Source organism: Phyllostomus discolor, chromosome 3 (assembly GCF_004126475.2).
Source record: "Phyllostomus discolor isolate MPI-MPIP mPhyDis1 chromosome 3, mPhyDis1.pri.v3, whole genome shotgun sequence".
NCBI lineage: Eukaryota > Metazoa > Chordata > Mammalia > Chiroptera > Phyllostomidae > Phyllostomus > Phyllostomus discolor.
Window position 1 is genome coordinate 209,737,596 of NC_040905.2, and position 15,392 is coordinate 209,752,987.

At 62.6% G+C, this 15,392-nt stretch overlaps 1 protein-coding gene across 1 annotated transcript; it reads left to right on the plus strand.

The window, feature by feature from the left end:
- Nucleotides 1-2,806: 2,806 nt before the first annotated feature.
- DOLPP1 (dolichyldiphosphatase 1) lies at nt 2,807-11,925 on the plus strand. The gene is made up of 8 exons (XM_028515981.2): nt 2,807-3,044; nt 6,372-6,472; nt 6,711-6,795; nt 6,890-6,989; nt 7,199-7,297; nt 7,816-7,944; nt 8,420-8,509; nt 10,537-11,925. The coding sequence occupies exons 1-8, from the start codon at nt 2,969-2,971 to the stop codon at nt 10,571-10,573; spliced, it is 717 nt and encodes a 238-aa protein (XP_028371782.1). The 5' UTR covers nt 2,807-2,968; the 3' UTR covers nt 10,574-11,925.
- Nucleotides 11,926-15,392: the final 3,467 nt, after the last annotated feature.

Here is a 15,392-nt window from a genome sequence, read left to right on the forward strand (position 1 = left end):
AAAAGAGTCAAATGGAACATAAACCGTGGCGTACTCAACACCACACGGCACTGAGAGTGAACTAATTACGACTAGGGGGCAGGTGTGGATACATGTCGCAAACACGACTGTGAAAGAGCCACACGTGAGCAGGACACAGAGGGTGGGACGAAAGTGGGTTTACAGCTGTTCACATGGAAAAGACCACAATCATTAATCAATGCATCGTACAAGGATAAAGTGTCTTGCATGCTCAGAGCCGTAAACCTACTGTTACCCCGCCCTGTGCTGTCGGACGCGCACAGAAAGCAGGAAGCCGGCCCGAACTCGTGCACGGTGTCAGATGTCGGGGTGGTGGCCGCCCCGGGGGGAGCAGGTGGGGCGTCAGGGGCTCCTGGGGCTCTGGTTCTTGATCGGGGGCTGCTCGCACAGGTGTGTTTTGTTTCTGAAACCATCGCATTCCATTTCTGGAATTTCTTGTCTAAATGTTACATTTTAATGTAATTTATTATTAATTTGGGAGAGAGAGGGAGAAATATGGATTCCTTGTTCCCCTTATTTATGCATTCGTCGGTCGCTTCTTGTATGTGCCCTGAACTGAACCGGCAACCTTCGCCTATTGGGACGACGCTTTAACCGGTAAGCTACCTGGCCAGGGTTATATTTTCATTTTTAGAAAAAGTACAACCAGACCAAACGACGCGCCCATCCTTCCCGGCTCCCATCTATCCTCACCACTAATAGTGGTCCTTGAAGTTTTTTTGGGAGGCCAAGCCCCTGCCGCACCCCTACTCTCCCAGCCCCTCACCCCTCACTCTCTCTTGCCCATTTCACCCCGTCATGCCCCTGTCTCAGGACCCTGGGTTCTGCTGTCCCCTCTGCCAGGAAAACCCCGCACTGGATAACTCCTCCTCATTCTACAGTTCTGCGTCTTCACCACGGCCTTGGAACGCTCCCCCCCGATGAGGGCACTCTGCGACCACACAGGCCGGGCTTCGGGGGCTCTGCCTCCCTAGGCCTGTGTGCTCGCCGGAGAAGTGGCCACCGACCAGGGAGGGGCAATGCAGCCAGACCAGGACGGCTGCCCTGTCCCAGGGGCTGGCTATTCTATTCTGGGAAACTCACAGCCCACTCTTCTCGTACCTCCCGCTTCTCACAAGCTAATAATGGCAGTGCCTGAGGTAGCTGACGACAGGTGACAGGGAAATGGGGCCAGCTGACCCAGAGAAGCCGAGGGGGGCTGGGTGGGGAGTTGAGCGCAGCTGAGGGGAGCCAGGGGGCCCTCCCGGCTCCCTGGTGGGCTCTGAGGCAGCACGATCCCCCAGCCCTCCCAGCTGAGCCCACCACCCCAGCTCCAGCTGTCCCGTGCCCTTGCAGAGCCACACGCTCTGGCTGGTGGGATTCCCTGGTTTACTTTCACTTCTCACAAGCATTTATATAATTTAACAGCCCCTTGTTCTAGGTCTGGCCTGGGCCAGGCCCAAATATATAATAGGCCCTGTCTTCAGGGTGCCCTGGGCTTCTCCAGGCGTGGCTGGAACCACTTCTACTGGAACCACTCGTATCAGAACCCCAGGGTCCTGACTGGTGTGGCTCAGTGGACTGAGCGCAGGCTACAAACCAATGGATCACTAGTTTGAGCCCCAGTCAGGGCACATGCCTGGGTTACGGCCAGGTCCCCAGTAAAGGGTGCTCAAGAGGCAACCACACATTGATTTTTCTCTCCCTGTCTTTCTCCTTCCCTTCCCCTCTCTCTCAAAATAAATAAAATCTTTAAAAAAAAAGAGAGAGAACCCCAGGGCATGTAAGAATGCAGACTCCAAGTCCCTAGTTGGACCCAGGAATCTGCATTTCCTATATGTTGGTCTTCCTACAAGTTGGTCTTGGTGCGCGTGAAGTCAGAGAACCATTGTGTACTGGGAGAGACAGACAAGAAACTGATTACAGTCCTGCGTGGTCAATGCTGGGGTAGGAGAGGGGCCCAGTGGAGGCTCCTCAGGGGACCACAGAAACCTCTCCGTGAGAACGGACACTGGAGCCAGATTGGGCCCGGCAACGTCGGGGCAGGGATGCATTCCAGGCAGTGGAATAGCCTGTGCAAAGGCTAGGAGACAAGAGGAGGTCAGCACTTTGCCTGGATTATGAGTAACTCAACCTATTCTGAGACAGTGGGGGTAGGAAAGGGACACGTGGGTGGCAAGTTGCGGCTGTTTACGATGGGCCTTGTTGCCTACCGAGTGGAATGCTTGGGGAAACTGAGGTAGATGGAAAACCGGCTTCCTGTTTAAAATGTTCCCAAGCTGCCTCATTAAACAGAATAATTGTGGCTGAATCGATACGTCTTTGTTAATCGAATAAAAGAAGGAAGGAGTCTTTCTTAACTTCAATTAAGCTTCCACTCTTCGCATCAGGTAAGAAAAGACAAGTGCCTTCTGGGTCTTTGACTTCAGTTTCCTCGTAACTAAAAGTGTGTGCACTCAGGCCCCATCGTGCCCAGGTGGCCTCCCCACTTCCAGCAAGCGCCCTAACGGCGCCCCGGTCCCCCCGACTCAGAGCGGGGTCCGGGTACTGGGGAAGCCTCCACTCCGTTCAGGTCCCAGCCAAACCAAAGCTCCCACCAAAGTTCAACACGCCCCCCAAGCTAGGGCCTGATTGGCCCGCCCTGCCCACGCTGTGAGCCGGGTTCACATTCTGATTGGCTGTTCTTCTCTTTATTCTGGGCTGGAACCCTCCTCTTCCCTGATTGACCAGAAACCTACCTGCGCTCGTCCTGGATTGGACACTGGCTTGGCCGGTTCATAAACTCCTAGGGGCCTCGCTCTCTGATTGGTCACTGGGGCCAGCCCTACGGCCTGCACGCTGAATGGCTGCGCCGCTACCTGTATCAGCTTCCAATTGGATGCCCGGCGCCTCCCCGGCGTGATAGGTCAGGACCACCGCCCCCCTGGCACTCCATTGGCTGCTAGGCGAAGCCCGGTCTCCGGGTAAGATGGCAGCGGACGGACAGTGCTCGCTCCCCGCTTCATGGCGGCCGGTCACCCTTACCCACGTCGAATATCCTGCAGGTAAGAGGCGGCCCGGGCACCAAGGACGCCTTCCTGGGGCCGGCCTTTCAGCCTCGGGTGCTCCGGCTCGCGCGATCCCGCGGAGGAGGCGCCAGGGTATCGGGGTAGGAACTGTCAAATAGTGAGCCATGGAGGGGCTCGGCCGGCGCGCGCGCCGCGCAGGCGCGGTGGTGCGGCGATGAGCTGGGCGAAATTGTGAGGTTCGCTCGCGCACTCTGCGGTTGCGCGGCCGGGGTGCTCCCCCTGGTCCTGGGGCTTGGGTGGGCTGTAATGGGGAGGGGTCTGTGTGAGACGGGAAAGGACTACCGCCCTGGACCTGGGCCCTTCTTACCCGCCTACCCCGGAGCCGGAGAGGCCGGACTCTCTCCCCGGCGTTCAAGGGAGTGTCTGTTTCTTCCCAACAGTGAATTGGGGCTGCCTGTAAGAGAAAGAGCTCCTCGTTGCTGGAAGTGTGCAAACCGAGGCCAGGCAGCTATTCGTTGTTTGAGTGCTTCTGCTGTTGCCACGCCCTGAGCAGGGAAGTGCTCCACAGCGGAGGGGAACCCGGTGACGGGCCGGCAGCCCCCAGGATCGCGACTCCTGGAGCTGCCCATCAGACACGTCTCTAAACGCGCAGGGTTTTCCAGCTGGGAGGTTCTTCAGCCACCGTTCTGTAGGCGGTCTGGTAGAGTGTTGCGGAGCTTGGGCCTTGGGGTCAGAGGTGTCTGGGTCTAAGTTCAGGCCTGGGCCTTGCGCAAGTGACTTCCACTGTAGGTGCCCCAGTCACCTCGTCTCTAAAGTGGGACTAACCGCAGTGCCTCCGTTCTAGTGGTGATGTGAGAATGCACTAACAGGGGGCGTAAGAAGTGCTGAGTGCACTGCCCGGTGCACAGGACGCATTAAAAAATTACTGCGGTTCATATCCCACCTTCTCAGGACCCTCTTAAGGCCACCCCACCCTCCCTGGGTAGGATGGTTGAGGATCAGATGAGCCCCTCATTGAACCCTGGTTGCTCAAGAAGGGCCTGCTCATACACTGCTCTTTGGGGCAGAGAAGGGAGAACCTGGCCCTGCTGGGGGCCACAGGGCTGGCTGCCAGAGAACTTTGACCCTGGGTGTTCTGCATTATTGTGTGGGTGGGGTGGCCCTGCCAGCCTGCCTGCCCACCACCCATCCATCCATCTTTGCATTCAGCCAGTATCCACTGAGCGCCTCCTGCGTGCTAGGCCCTGGGCTAGCTCTGGGTTTAGAGTGGTGAACAGACCGATAAGTCCCTACATCCCTGGACCATGAACAAAGCCCACTTTCCAGGAGGGAAACCGAAGCCGGGAGAGGAAAAGGGACTTGGCCAAGGCCTCAGCGCCTTCAGGGCTTCTCCGGATGCTCACAGTCTCACGGGCAGCGTCAGGGACCCGGCAGTTGTGAGCAGTGTGATGCAGGCTGTGACAAGGGACCCTTCAGTAGGGACGGTGGGTCCGGAGGAGGGACCTGGCTGAGCCAGGGCATCCGTGCCAACTTTTCTATGGCCTTCTGCACGTCTGCATGCCCCCTGCTTCCTTTTTCTTCACACGTTCTCCATTCACTGACCATTATGTTTGAGCCTAGGTAAGTGCCAGGCGCTGTGCTGGGCCGGGGGCACTGAGTGCCGTGTAAAGAGACCCCTGTCCCTGCCCTTATGGGTCGTGTAGAGGCAGAGAGCAGTGCAGCCCTATGTCTACACTAACCGGTGTATCATGGATGATGCCCGGTTGTATATTCCCCCACCGTACTGAGAGCTCTGCAATGGCAGGAACCTGTCTTTTCTGCCACCGTGGTGGGTACTTACTTTACACTGAGGTAACCCAGGCGGCATCCCACGTGGGAGCAGCAGTGTGTGCAAAGGTCCAGAAGTAGGGCAGAGCGCGGAGTGTGCAGGGAACTAGAGTACGGTCCCGGAACTAACTGGAGCACAGGGTGGGAGGGGAGCAGGGCTGGGCCTGCTTAATGAGCTAGGCAGAGGCGGGACCCGTCCCCAGGGCAGAGGCAGCCACAGAGGGGCTCAGAGCAGAGTGGCAAGGCCAGAGCCACAGACCGCGTCTGCAGGAAGGTCCCAGGTTAGGGCCGTGTGTGGGACAGGCCATGGAGATGGCCGCAGGTTTGGGGCACCGGCTGCTCCCCTTCCTCACTGCCAGGTGCTCTGTGCGTCAGCTGGGCAGCTGAGAGACCCAGCATCTCGGGGCTGTAAGAGGCCGGGGCATCCTGTGGGTGAGGAGGCAGAGGCCCGGGAACAGGAAGAGCCTCACCCAGTGCCGCCCATCTGACCTGTGGCAGCACGAGCCCTGGAGCCGAGCCGGATGGCCTGTTCTCCCAGGCCAGCTCCCAGCCAGCCCTGCCCTGGGAGGGTGTGGGCGGGGCCAGCTGTGTGCCCATCTCTTCAGCCTGAGCCTGGGCTCCGCCCTGTGTGGGCGCCTCCCCAGCCGCCCTTGTGAGACCAGGCTGGTGGTGTGGGCCATTTCCCATGCCGAGTTCACCCAGCCTCTGGGTGAGCAGCGCCCCCAGCGTGGCTGTGCCCTGGTGCCAGGGACCGAGCTGGGTGTCCCACAGGCATGAGGGCGGGTACTAGTTTCCCCTTTTCCCAGATGAGAGAGCGGAGGCTCAGGGACGGGGCGTCTCTGCCTGGGGTCGCACAGCCAGCGAGTGCTGGCCTGGGACTGAGCCGCGCCCTCTCACCTGAGAGCGGCCGCACAGGTGACCCGAGTTGAGTGGCGGGGTGGCCTTTGGACTCGAGGGGGAAAGTGGCTGTGATCTCGCGGCTGCAGAGATTCTGTCATTGCTCTGTGTCTGTCCGTGGCTCACCAGGATGGTATAAAAGCAGGCAGCCGGTAGGTACTCAGCCTCCTGCCAGTCAGAGAGGGAGCGAGGAGCTGGCCCTGCAACGGGCGTCCGTACTGGGCAGCACAGCCTCCTCCCCAGCCCTGGCCTTGGTCCTTGTGGGGGTCGGAAGCACAGACCAAAGTTTCTGTGTGACCAGAGAGCCCTGGGTCCCCTGGAGGCCCAGGGCTGGGCCCGGGGCAGTCCAACCCAGCGCCGTGTTCCAGAGGCACCAGTGGGTGGGCCTGTGGGCTGTTGCCTGGCCCAGGGCCAGCCTTGGGGTCAGCCAAGCCGAGTGCAGACCCCTGACTGGGCGGGGTGGTGGATGTAGTGTCTGGGCAGGGGCTGCCCCCCCCACGGCCCCAGCTGCCTGGCCCCGCACACCGGGCCCTGTGGGGGCCTCCTTTCCGGCCCGGGTCCTGCTTATCTAGCGAGCAGGGCTGGCCCTGTTTCTGGTGTCATGCTCTGTCCTCACCCCAGTCTCTCTGTCGCACCCAGGTGATCTCTCTGGCCACCTCCTTGCCTACCTGAGCCTCAGCCCCCTATTTGTCATTGTTGGTTTCGTGACCCTCATCATATTCAAGCGGGAGCTGCACACGGTGAGTCTGTCCCCGCCGCTGCCCCTGAACCTGCCCCAGGAAGGGCGGTCACACCGTTCCACCCCAGGGGCTGCCCCGTCCCCTCCATGCCTCCGCTGTTCCTGAGGTGTTGGAGCCCCCTGGCTGGTTCCAGGTGGGTCACCAGCTGGGCTGGGAGGTCAGCCCCAGGCCGCAGCCTGTGGGGCTAGGCGGTGGCAGGGAAGCCCCGAGGCCCTGCTGAGCGCACCTCTTCCCGCAGATCTCGTTCCTCGGGGGCCTGGCCGTGAACGAGGGGGTCAACTGGCTGATCAAACACGTCATCCAGGAGCCGAGGCCCTGTGGAGGTAGGGCCCCAACTGCGGGGATCCGGGGCCCCCCGGGGTCGGGTCGTGGCTGGGAGGCCTCATCCTCCCGCCACGCCCTGTTCTCTCTCCCCAGGCCCCCACGCGGCCGTGGGCACCAAGTACGGGATGCCCTCCAGTCATTCCCAGTTTATGTGGTTTTTCTCCGTCTATTCCTTTCTTTTCCTGTATTTAAGGTGAGCTTCCCCCCGGCAGGACTGACCCTGAACTGGCCCAGGCCAGACTCCTTGGGACACCCCTTGGGGCTTCGCCTCTTCCGGGGGGCGGGAGGGGCTGCAGACAGGACGGCGGGCTCCCGGGGAGCCTGGGGGTGGGGCCAGGAGCGGCGTGGGGGGCCCGGGCTCCGGCTGTGGGCTGAGGCCGTCTGACAGTCCTGTCTCCCCAGAATGCACCAGACGAACAACGCCAGGTTCCTGGACCTGCTGTGGAGGCACGTGCTGTCCCTGGCTCTCCTCACGGCAGCCCTCCTAGTCTCCTACAGCAGGTGCGGAGCGGGGGCGCACCCCACCCCGTCCCTGCCCTCCGGCTCATGCTGGGTTCCTGGTCCCGACTGGACCTGTCTGTGGACCCGAGTCCCAGAGCCCACAGGGCAGGGCAGGGCGGGGAAAGAGGTCCCAGGCCTCTCATTTCATGGAGTCAGGGTCCCACTGCCCCGTGTAGTCCAGTCCTCGCTCTGTCCCCCTGACTGAGCCCAGGGTTCGGGCCACCTCCACAGATCAGCCATCTGTTCCCCGCCTCCTGGGCGAGCCCCTTGCAGACCAACTTGGAGTTCAAGGGCTGGACTCTCAGCTGAGCCGTCTCCTCACTTCGGGTCGGGAGGGCAGCTGTCAGGGGCCGATCCCTTGCCTCCTCCTGGAGTCCGTCTGAGGCTCTGCGTTCACAGAGCTCCACCCCTGTCCGTGCGCGTCTCCCCGTGCATGCCCACCGTCCCCGGGAGGCCAGGACGTGGGCATGGGACACTGTGCAGGCCTATTCATGAACTTCCCTTTGTCCTCGGCCCAGGGTCTACCTGCTGTATCACACCTGGAGCCAGGTGCTCTACGGGGGTGTCGCCGGAAGCCTCATGGCCGTCGCTTGGTTCGCCTTCACCCAGGAGGTCCTCACCCCCCTGTTCCCCAGAATAGCATCCTGGTAACTGCTTTCGGCCCCTATGGCTGCCCCTCCCCCTTCCCAGGCGTTATGGTCCCTGTGCCCCCTTGCGGAAGAGGCCATCAGCGGGAGGACCCGGGAGTCCCTGCCCCAGCCCCGGTCTCCCTGGGAGAGCCCTAGTGGCCAGGCCTCTGGTGGGCATGAAGCTCGCGTGGCTTCCGTATTGCCCCGGGGTTTCCTCGGGCCCAGAGGTCCGTGTGGCGCTCTCTGTCCCCGCCTGGGCTCTCGGGGACTCAGAAAGCAGCCTGAGTCCTGCTGAGCTGTGTGTACTCTGAGAGGGCGTGCCCCTGCCTGGGTGACATGGCTGGGTCTCTCAGTGGCTCTGGGGTCACCGGCTGGGCAGGACTCTCTGAGCAGCTGGGGGGAGGTGGGTGGCTGGCCCCAGGCACTGAAGGGGGACTCTGGCTTGATGACAGCCCTGATGTGCTCCTGGGGTTCGGGGTGTCTGTCTCTGCAGGCCTATCTCTGAGTTCTTCCTAATCCGAGACACGAGCCTCATTCCCAACGTGCTCTGGTTCGAGTACACAGTAACCCGGGCTGAAGCCAGGTGAGTTGGGGGTTCAGCAATCCCTGGGTCCTGGCCCAGCAGGGCATGGCCCCACGGAAGCCACTGCTCCCCTTTTGGGAGCGCTCCCTAAGGGCCAGGCCCTTGCCTAAGCACTTTCCTCGCACGGCCTCACTGAGTCCTCCCCTGGGCCCCGTTTGCAGATGAGAAAGCTGCGGCTCAGAGACAAGAGGAGGAGCCTTTGATGGACAACTTAGGGACCGTGTCCGGGGAGCTGGGCTGGGAACCCAGGCTGGCTGGCCCAGAGCTCTGCTTTGAACCCCTGTGGCCCAGAACCGGAGAGCCGGGCAGCCGGGAGTCTCAGGGCGCCTCTGTGTGGGTGCCCCTTAGGCTGGTTAGCGCAGACACGTTCCCTGTACGAGGGCCAGCCCGGGTGCGGCTGTGCGGCACGTTGGTGGAAAGCTGGGCTTCGGAGCCTCCTGATGGAGCTCTCCCTCCCGCTCCTCCCGAGTCCCGGGGAGAGTGCCAGCTAGGGTGGGGAGGGCCTGGCTGCTCCCGGGGCGCAGAGGGGAGCGGAGGGAGGTCAGGCTCCAGAGCAGGCCTGGGAGGTTTCCCTGGGAGCTGGTGAGAGGAATCTCGGGGCGGGGTGGGGCGAGGCGGGGGAGGGCAACCCAGCAGCCTGGGACTGTGGCTAGTGCATCATGGTCGAATTATCCTAAAGAGCTTAAGGTGTAAAGCCTTGGATCCGTGAGGAAACGGGATTTGAGGTGTTTAAGGCAGGCAATCCCATTATTGGGGGAGAAGCCCCCCTGCTGGCCCAGGCTCCTGCCCCAGAGGCCCCGCCCCACCCTGCCTGAGCCCGCTGGCCACGCCTGCCTTCATTTACCAAAATTTCGATGTGCACATGCTCAGTGCCAGGCTGCGTGCTGAGAGTGGGCAGAGAGCAAGGCCACCCCAGCGGCCAGGGGGTAAGGCGCCTGCTTGTGCGAGGAGAGCCCCGGACTTGGGACCTCCGGACAGGGCCCCGACTCAGGGCGGGGTGGGCAGGCTGCTGTCCCAGGGAGACCGACCGGATGTAGAGAAAGCCCTGGCTGCCCAGGTTGGGGTTTGGCGGGAAATGCCCTCAGCAGAGGGAAGAGAGCTTCCGAGGCGGGAGGACCTCCGGCGAGCCCACCCTGCCGGGGCCCAGGGATCGAGGGGCGGGGTGTGAGGCAAGGCCAGCCCCGCATCGTGTGGGAGCAGCGGGTGCCGTGAGGCTCCTGAAGTTTAACTGGGACTCTGTGGATGCCCCGATCTTCTTTCTGAGCCTCGGCCAGGCTCCCTAGAGAACGGGGGATTGCCCCTGCTTCCCTCTGGTTCCTGGGCCCCCAAACCAGGTCCTCCGGACTCCTCTGTGACCTCCGTCAGTAGTTCCGCCGTTGCTCGCACACCTCTCGGGTAGAGAGCATGCTGCCTCGCAGCCTGCCTTGGGGGCTACAGTAGTCCTGCTTGTGCCGGCTCCTCTGTGCAGGGGAGCTCCCTGTGCGGAGTTAGAACCTAGCCACGGCCCTCGGCCTCTTTCCTCTCGTCCTGCCCTCGCCCCTGCCCCAACCTTCTGGCTCTGTTCCTGGACTCCAGGCCAGGACGTCTGTGATACAGGCGAGCTGGAGAGATTGGCCATCTTTTTTTTTTTTTTTTTTTTAAGATTTTATTTATTTATTTTTAGGGAGAGAAGGAAGGGAGAGAGAGAGAGAGAAACATCAATGTGCGGTTGCTGGGGGTTATGGCCTGCAACCCAGGAATGTACCCTGGCTGGGAATCGAACCTGGGACACTTTGGTTCCCAGCCCGCGCTCAATCCACTGAGCTATGCCAGCCAGGGCGAGATTGGCCATCTTTAGGTGTGGGTCCTAGGGCAGGAACTCGGACTGGCCTGGCCGAGCCAGCCGCTGGGGGTCCTGGGGGTGGGCCTTCACTGATTTTGCTGGGACTGTGGGCAGGGAGGCGACAGCCAAGGGGGCACTGAATGCCAGGCACCCCCTCCTCGGACCCCAGGCATCCTCACCTTGGATCTCCACCCCCACTTTGCAGGAACAGACAACGCAAGCTGGGGACGAAACTGCAGTGACTGGTGAACGAGGCTGGGTCCAGCCTCCAGGTCTGGCCTGCAGGACGCCTTGCAGGACGGACAGAATGACAGAGGGACGAAGCAGAGACCTCTACAGACCAAGTCACCAAGTGGAGCCTTTTCTTTTCTTATTTTTATTTCAATGAACAAGGTGGCCTGATGGGCTGAGCCAGCCCCTCAGCCGGGACCCTGGAGGGCCTGCTGCCGGGGGCCGCGTGGCCGGAGACCCTCGGTGTGCTGCTGCCAGCCCCCGGCCGGGCAGGAGGTGCCCGTGGTGTGGGCGCTGGGTGTGGGGTAGCGGAGAAGGGCTCATACCTGTGCTCTCAGGGCCGGGGAGTCCAGGTGGCATGAAAAATACACACTATTTATTTTTGGTTTTGTTAATGGCAGACGGGATTTCGGAGACAGGGCCGGAAGAGCCTGCTTTGCTGTGGCTGCCCCAAGTCCCAAGGGGCCCGGGCCCTTGGCCTCTTCCTGGGCCTGAAGGGTGGCCTGGGGGCCCAGGACAGGGGAGCGCGCTGTGCCCTCCCCGCCGCCATTGCCATTCCGGAGCCTCAGTCAGTGTTTCCCGGTCTGGGGGCCAGGGCCCAGGGAGCGCGGCCTCCGGCGGCTGCTGTCCTGGCGTCCTGCGCCGAGCCGACCCCGCACCATAAGGGCTTTCTCTGGTCCCTTTCTGACAAAGGAGCCTGCACACGTGGGTGAGCGAGCCCAGGCTGTTTACAGCTCTTTCTGGTCCTGCCGTCTGGGAGCAGTCTGCTTTCATCTCCACGGGGACAAAATGCTCGGGAGCCGGGGTGGGGGGCGGGCAGTGGGTGCCTGGCATCCCCACCCCGCCCTGCCCTCTTCGCTCCTCACGGTCCTTGTCCTTCCCGGCCCTCTCCGAGGGGCTGGGAACTTGCCTGTGTTTGGGGTGGGGCGCACAGACCCCGCCGTCCAGCCCGGGACGGTCCCTGCTGCAGGGACCGGATCTCTGAGTCTCTCTGAAATGGAGTCGTGGGGTGGGCCTGGCTCCAGGCTCTTGGAAGTTTCTAGAACTGACCCAGGCTGCTCGGGGCGGGACCTGTGTTCGAACCCCGCCCCTCCCTTTCTTTGTGGAGGTCCCTAACCTGCTGCTGAAGCACAATGTTTGGGTGCTTTCTTTTTTCCTTCGTTGAAGACAGTGTCCAAAAGCCATTCCAGGTGCCAGGACCAGGGGCCTGTTTCTGGGGAAGGTTGGGCAGTCCCCACATTTCCTCCCCTCCTCTTTCCTCCTTATTTTGTACGTTTTGCCTGAGACAAGCCAAGTGTGAGATGGTTGAAGAAAAATCAATGAAATTGTTTACTATTGTTTTAAAATAAAATCTTGAACTCTGGCCGCTGGAGCGCATGGTGACTTGAGCCCACGAGAGGAGGCTGGAGGCGCGCGGCCCCGAGGAGCCGGGAGACGCGGTTAGAACCGTGGCTTCGCGGGCATCTGTGAGACGTCTGGTCCCTCCTGCCCCCACAGCCACAGTTCGAGTGGCCCTGTGACGTCCCCCCCCGCCCCCAGAACCAGAGGCGGCCGCACTACCACGCAGAGTCAGGCAGGGTCCCCTCTTCCCGCCCCAGTTCGCCTCCCTGTGCGGTCCTGGCTGGCTCCGGGCTTGCTCGTGGTGAGCCTGGCTCCTCCTCCGAGCGCCAGCCCTGGAGGACAGGGGCGACCCGTGTGCTCTCCCCAAGCCCCCGCCGGGGCCTCCGTCCTTGCGGAGCTCACTCTGGCTTGAGCGTGTGCGTGGTCAGTCTTGCTGTGGAAGAAATAACTGCAAACTGAGCTGGGATGTTGGAGGCCTCGTAGGAGTGAGACGGACCTAAGTCGAACCCTGGCCGAGGTGGGGGGTCTAACCCTCCCTTGATTCGCTGCGCTGAGACGCAGACTGGCTGCACCCTAGGGTGAGGAGGTCAGAAATAACTCTGCCCTCGCGTGAGCTCGAAGGCTGTGGGTCAGGGCCCCCGGCAGCCCCCAGAACCTTGACACTCAGTGAAGGCGGCCTCACCCGAGATGCGGGGCAGAGGCAAACGACTCTCCGGAGGAAGGAGCCCACCGCCTAGACCCCAGGCATTTGTGCGAGCGGTTCCCGCAGTGCCGTGAACGGGACGCGCGCAGAGTGGACGGGAGCGGCTCCGAGACGGCCCAGCAGGAGGCGGGCCACGGAGACAAACCTGCAGACCCCTTGGGCGCCGCAGTGGCCAGGCGCGGGCTGCAAGTGTTGTTGTGCGGAAACAAGAGACACACTTGAAAATGTCAGCAGGGAAGGGGAAGCCGTAAGGCGAACCGTGGAAGATTTTTAAATGAATCCGGACGGGGAAATCCGACAGCTGAGAAACCAGAGCCCAGCAGGTGTGTGCCGCAGCAGGCCAGACGCAGCAGCGGAGGGAAGAAACCAGACGACAGGGCGGGGGAGCCCCAGGGTGCACGTGCGGAGAGGCGTCCCTGCGCGTCCCGGGTCCCAGCTCAACTCTGCTGTCGCCCCCAGTGACACCCCCCGCCCCCCGCCTGCCAGCCCCCCCACCAGCTTCTGTTGCTGTTGCGAAGTCTGCCCAGGTCTGCTCCCCCGCCCGCTGTGGGCCCGGCCCAGGCCCCTGCCGGAGGCAGCGGGGCCTCCCCACCGCCAGGCCCCCTTCGGCCCCCCGGCATCTCCCTGAACGCCCTCCCCGGGGGCTCCGGCCCGGCCCAAGTCTTCAATGTGGCCCGCGTGTGGCTCCCTCCGTCCTGCCCTCAGCCCCCTGGCAGGCTCCACGCCAGGCCTGCCTTGTTCCCGGCCACTGCACTTGCCCCATGAAGACAGCCAAAGTCAAGTTCATGCTAACCTGGACAAATATTTAGGTACTTTGTGGCGTCAGACTCATTTTCACTGGGGGCCACAGCGGCCTCGAGGTTGCCTTCGAAGGGCGTACGTAACTTTAGGATGGTGTAAATGTAACTGCCCCTTAACTAGGGGCGAGGGGCTGGCGCTGCTGCCAGGCAGAGAAACCAGGCGCCGGGCCTTACAGAACCGGGTGGAGGGCTGGGTTCGGCCCGCGGGCCTCGTGTTTGCCACGTAGTCGTCCACTCATTCACTTACTACGTGTTCACGTTTCCAGTAGCTATGGCACAACGTGTACTCATCTAGAGCAGTTCTCTCATTTTTAAAAAATCAAGTTCATCTTTGCCACCGGGGTCTGGTTGCCCCTGCAGGCCACCCGAGTCAGCTCTCTGAACTCTGGGTCCCAGCAGCGTTTTCTGGATCTCAGGCGCAATGCTGACGCTGGAAATCACCCCCCACGCCACGAGTGCCCACTGCCGGGGCCTTCGGCAATTCGCCCGCCCAGCGCCTGCCTCTTGTGTGCGCGCAGGAACCTTCGAAGCACCTGCTCGTCTGGCTTCCAAGTGTGAGGGCGCGGGCCACACCCCCTCGGGGGCAATGACACGGGTCTGTTCCTGGGCCTTCTCCCTCCCCTCCAGTGCCCCTAGGGACCGGTACGCGTCCCACCGACACGGCCCGGGGTTCCCTCAGGTGCTTGGTGTGCCCTCCCCGGATGCTGTGTGGTTCTGGAGGACCTGGGGGTGGGGAACCCTGCCTCCCGTGGGTGCCTGCGCGGTCCTCGGGACTGGAGTCCTGGGAGTCCCAGGTGACCGTCTGTCTGTGCAGTGTCTGTGGCCTGCTCACTCGGCTGCCATGGGCCCCGCTTCTGGGGCCCCCGGGCGCCCCCGCCCCCACCCCGGCGGTACCCCACCCTGCTGGGCTCGCTGGGGGCCTGAGGCGTGGCCAGGCCTGGAGCAACCCCCACTCGCTCCATTGTCTAAGCCCCGCTTGCTCCTCAAGAGACACTGTGCAAGTGGCACGCCCTCTCTCACCCTCGCTGGAGAACAAGGACACTGAGTTTCCTGTTCCGTGGCTCTGGGGAGACTGCCCAGCGGGCTCGGTCCCCAGCACAGGTTAGTCCACTCAGCCCACGCCCTAGCGCAGCCAGCAGCTTCCTGCTGCGGCCCTGCTGCCCTCCTGGCCAGCTTGAGGGCCTGAGTCCCGGCCGCTTCCACCCACGGCCTCCCCTCTCACCACTGCCCTGGGTCGCTGCAGTGGGTGGGGCGAGGGGCTGGGGCCTCGGCTGCAGGGGCTCCCTATCCCCGACCTCTGGGAATCTCTGCTCTGTTCTTTAGGGGCCTGGTGACCTCGACCTCTCCGGGCCTCAGTTTCCTCATCTGCATGAAGGAGGAAAGCCACAGGTCCCATCCTGCTGTGACGGTCACAGGTCTGCCAGGCCACGAAGCACGTCTCACAGGCTCGGCGACCTCTCCCACCCGCACCCCCAGCCTCTGCTCTGGGTTTTCATGGGCCCGAGGGCCGGGGTGTCCCTGGGAGGGACAGACTCTTCTCTCCACATACGGGCCACCTGCCTGGCAAATCACCTTGCTCCTGCCAGGTGCCTAGGGCTGGGGACAGGTAGGTTCAGGGTTCTGGTCAGGTGGCTGTGTGATCCGGGGCCCCACTGCCGTTGGGCTCCGTGGGGAGGCTGCGGGATGAGGCCTTGGGCCCTGGTGCCAGCCCCACAGCCCACCAGACCCGGGCCCACAGGGCCCCAATCCCCCTGGGGGAGTCGTCGCCACCCTCAGCCCAGGGTACGGGAGGGGCCCAAGTCACTTGTAGGTGGGAGCTGTCCCAGACGGGCCCATGGCTCCCTGGCCTTCCCCTGAGGGCCCCTCCTCTTGTCTCCTCTGGCCCTGGTGGCCCCGGCCGCTGGGATACCAACTCCCAGACGCAGGAAGAGCTGGAAGGAGGCCAGGTGTCCACCCCCACCTGCCTGCCTCCTGAGCCGGAACGCC

Bases quoted from the DNA above. Each gene is read 5' to 3' on its own strand.
- DOLPP1 (XM_028515981.2), top strand. From the start codon at position 2,969: ATGGCAGCGGACGGACAGTGCTCGCTCCCCGCTTCATGGCGGCCGGTC. The intron at 6,473-6,710 runs GTGAGTCTGTCC...CTCTTCCCGCAG, and splicing joins TCAAGCGGGAGCTGCACACG to ATCTCGTTCCTCGGGGGCCT. The intron at 6,990-7,198 runs GTGAGCTTCCCC...CTGTCTCCCCAG, and splicing joins TTTCTTTTCCTGTATTTAAG to AATGCACCAGACGAACAACG.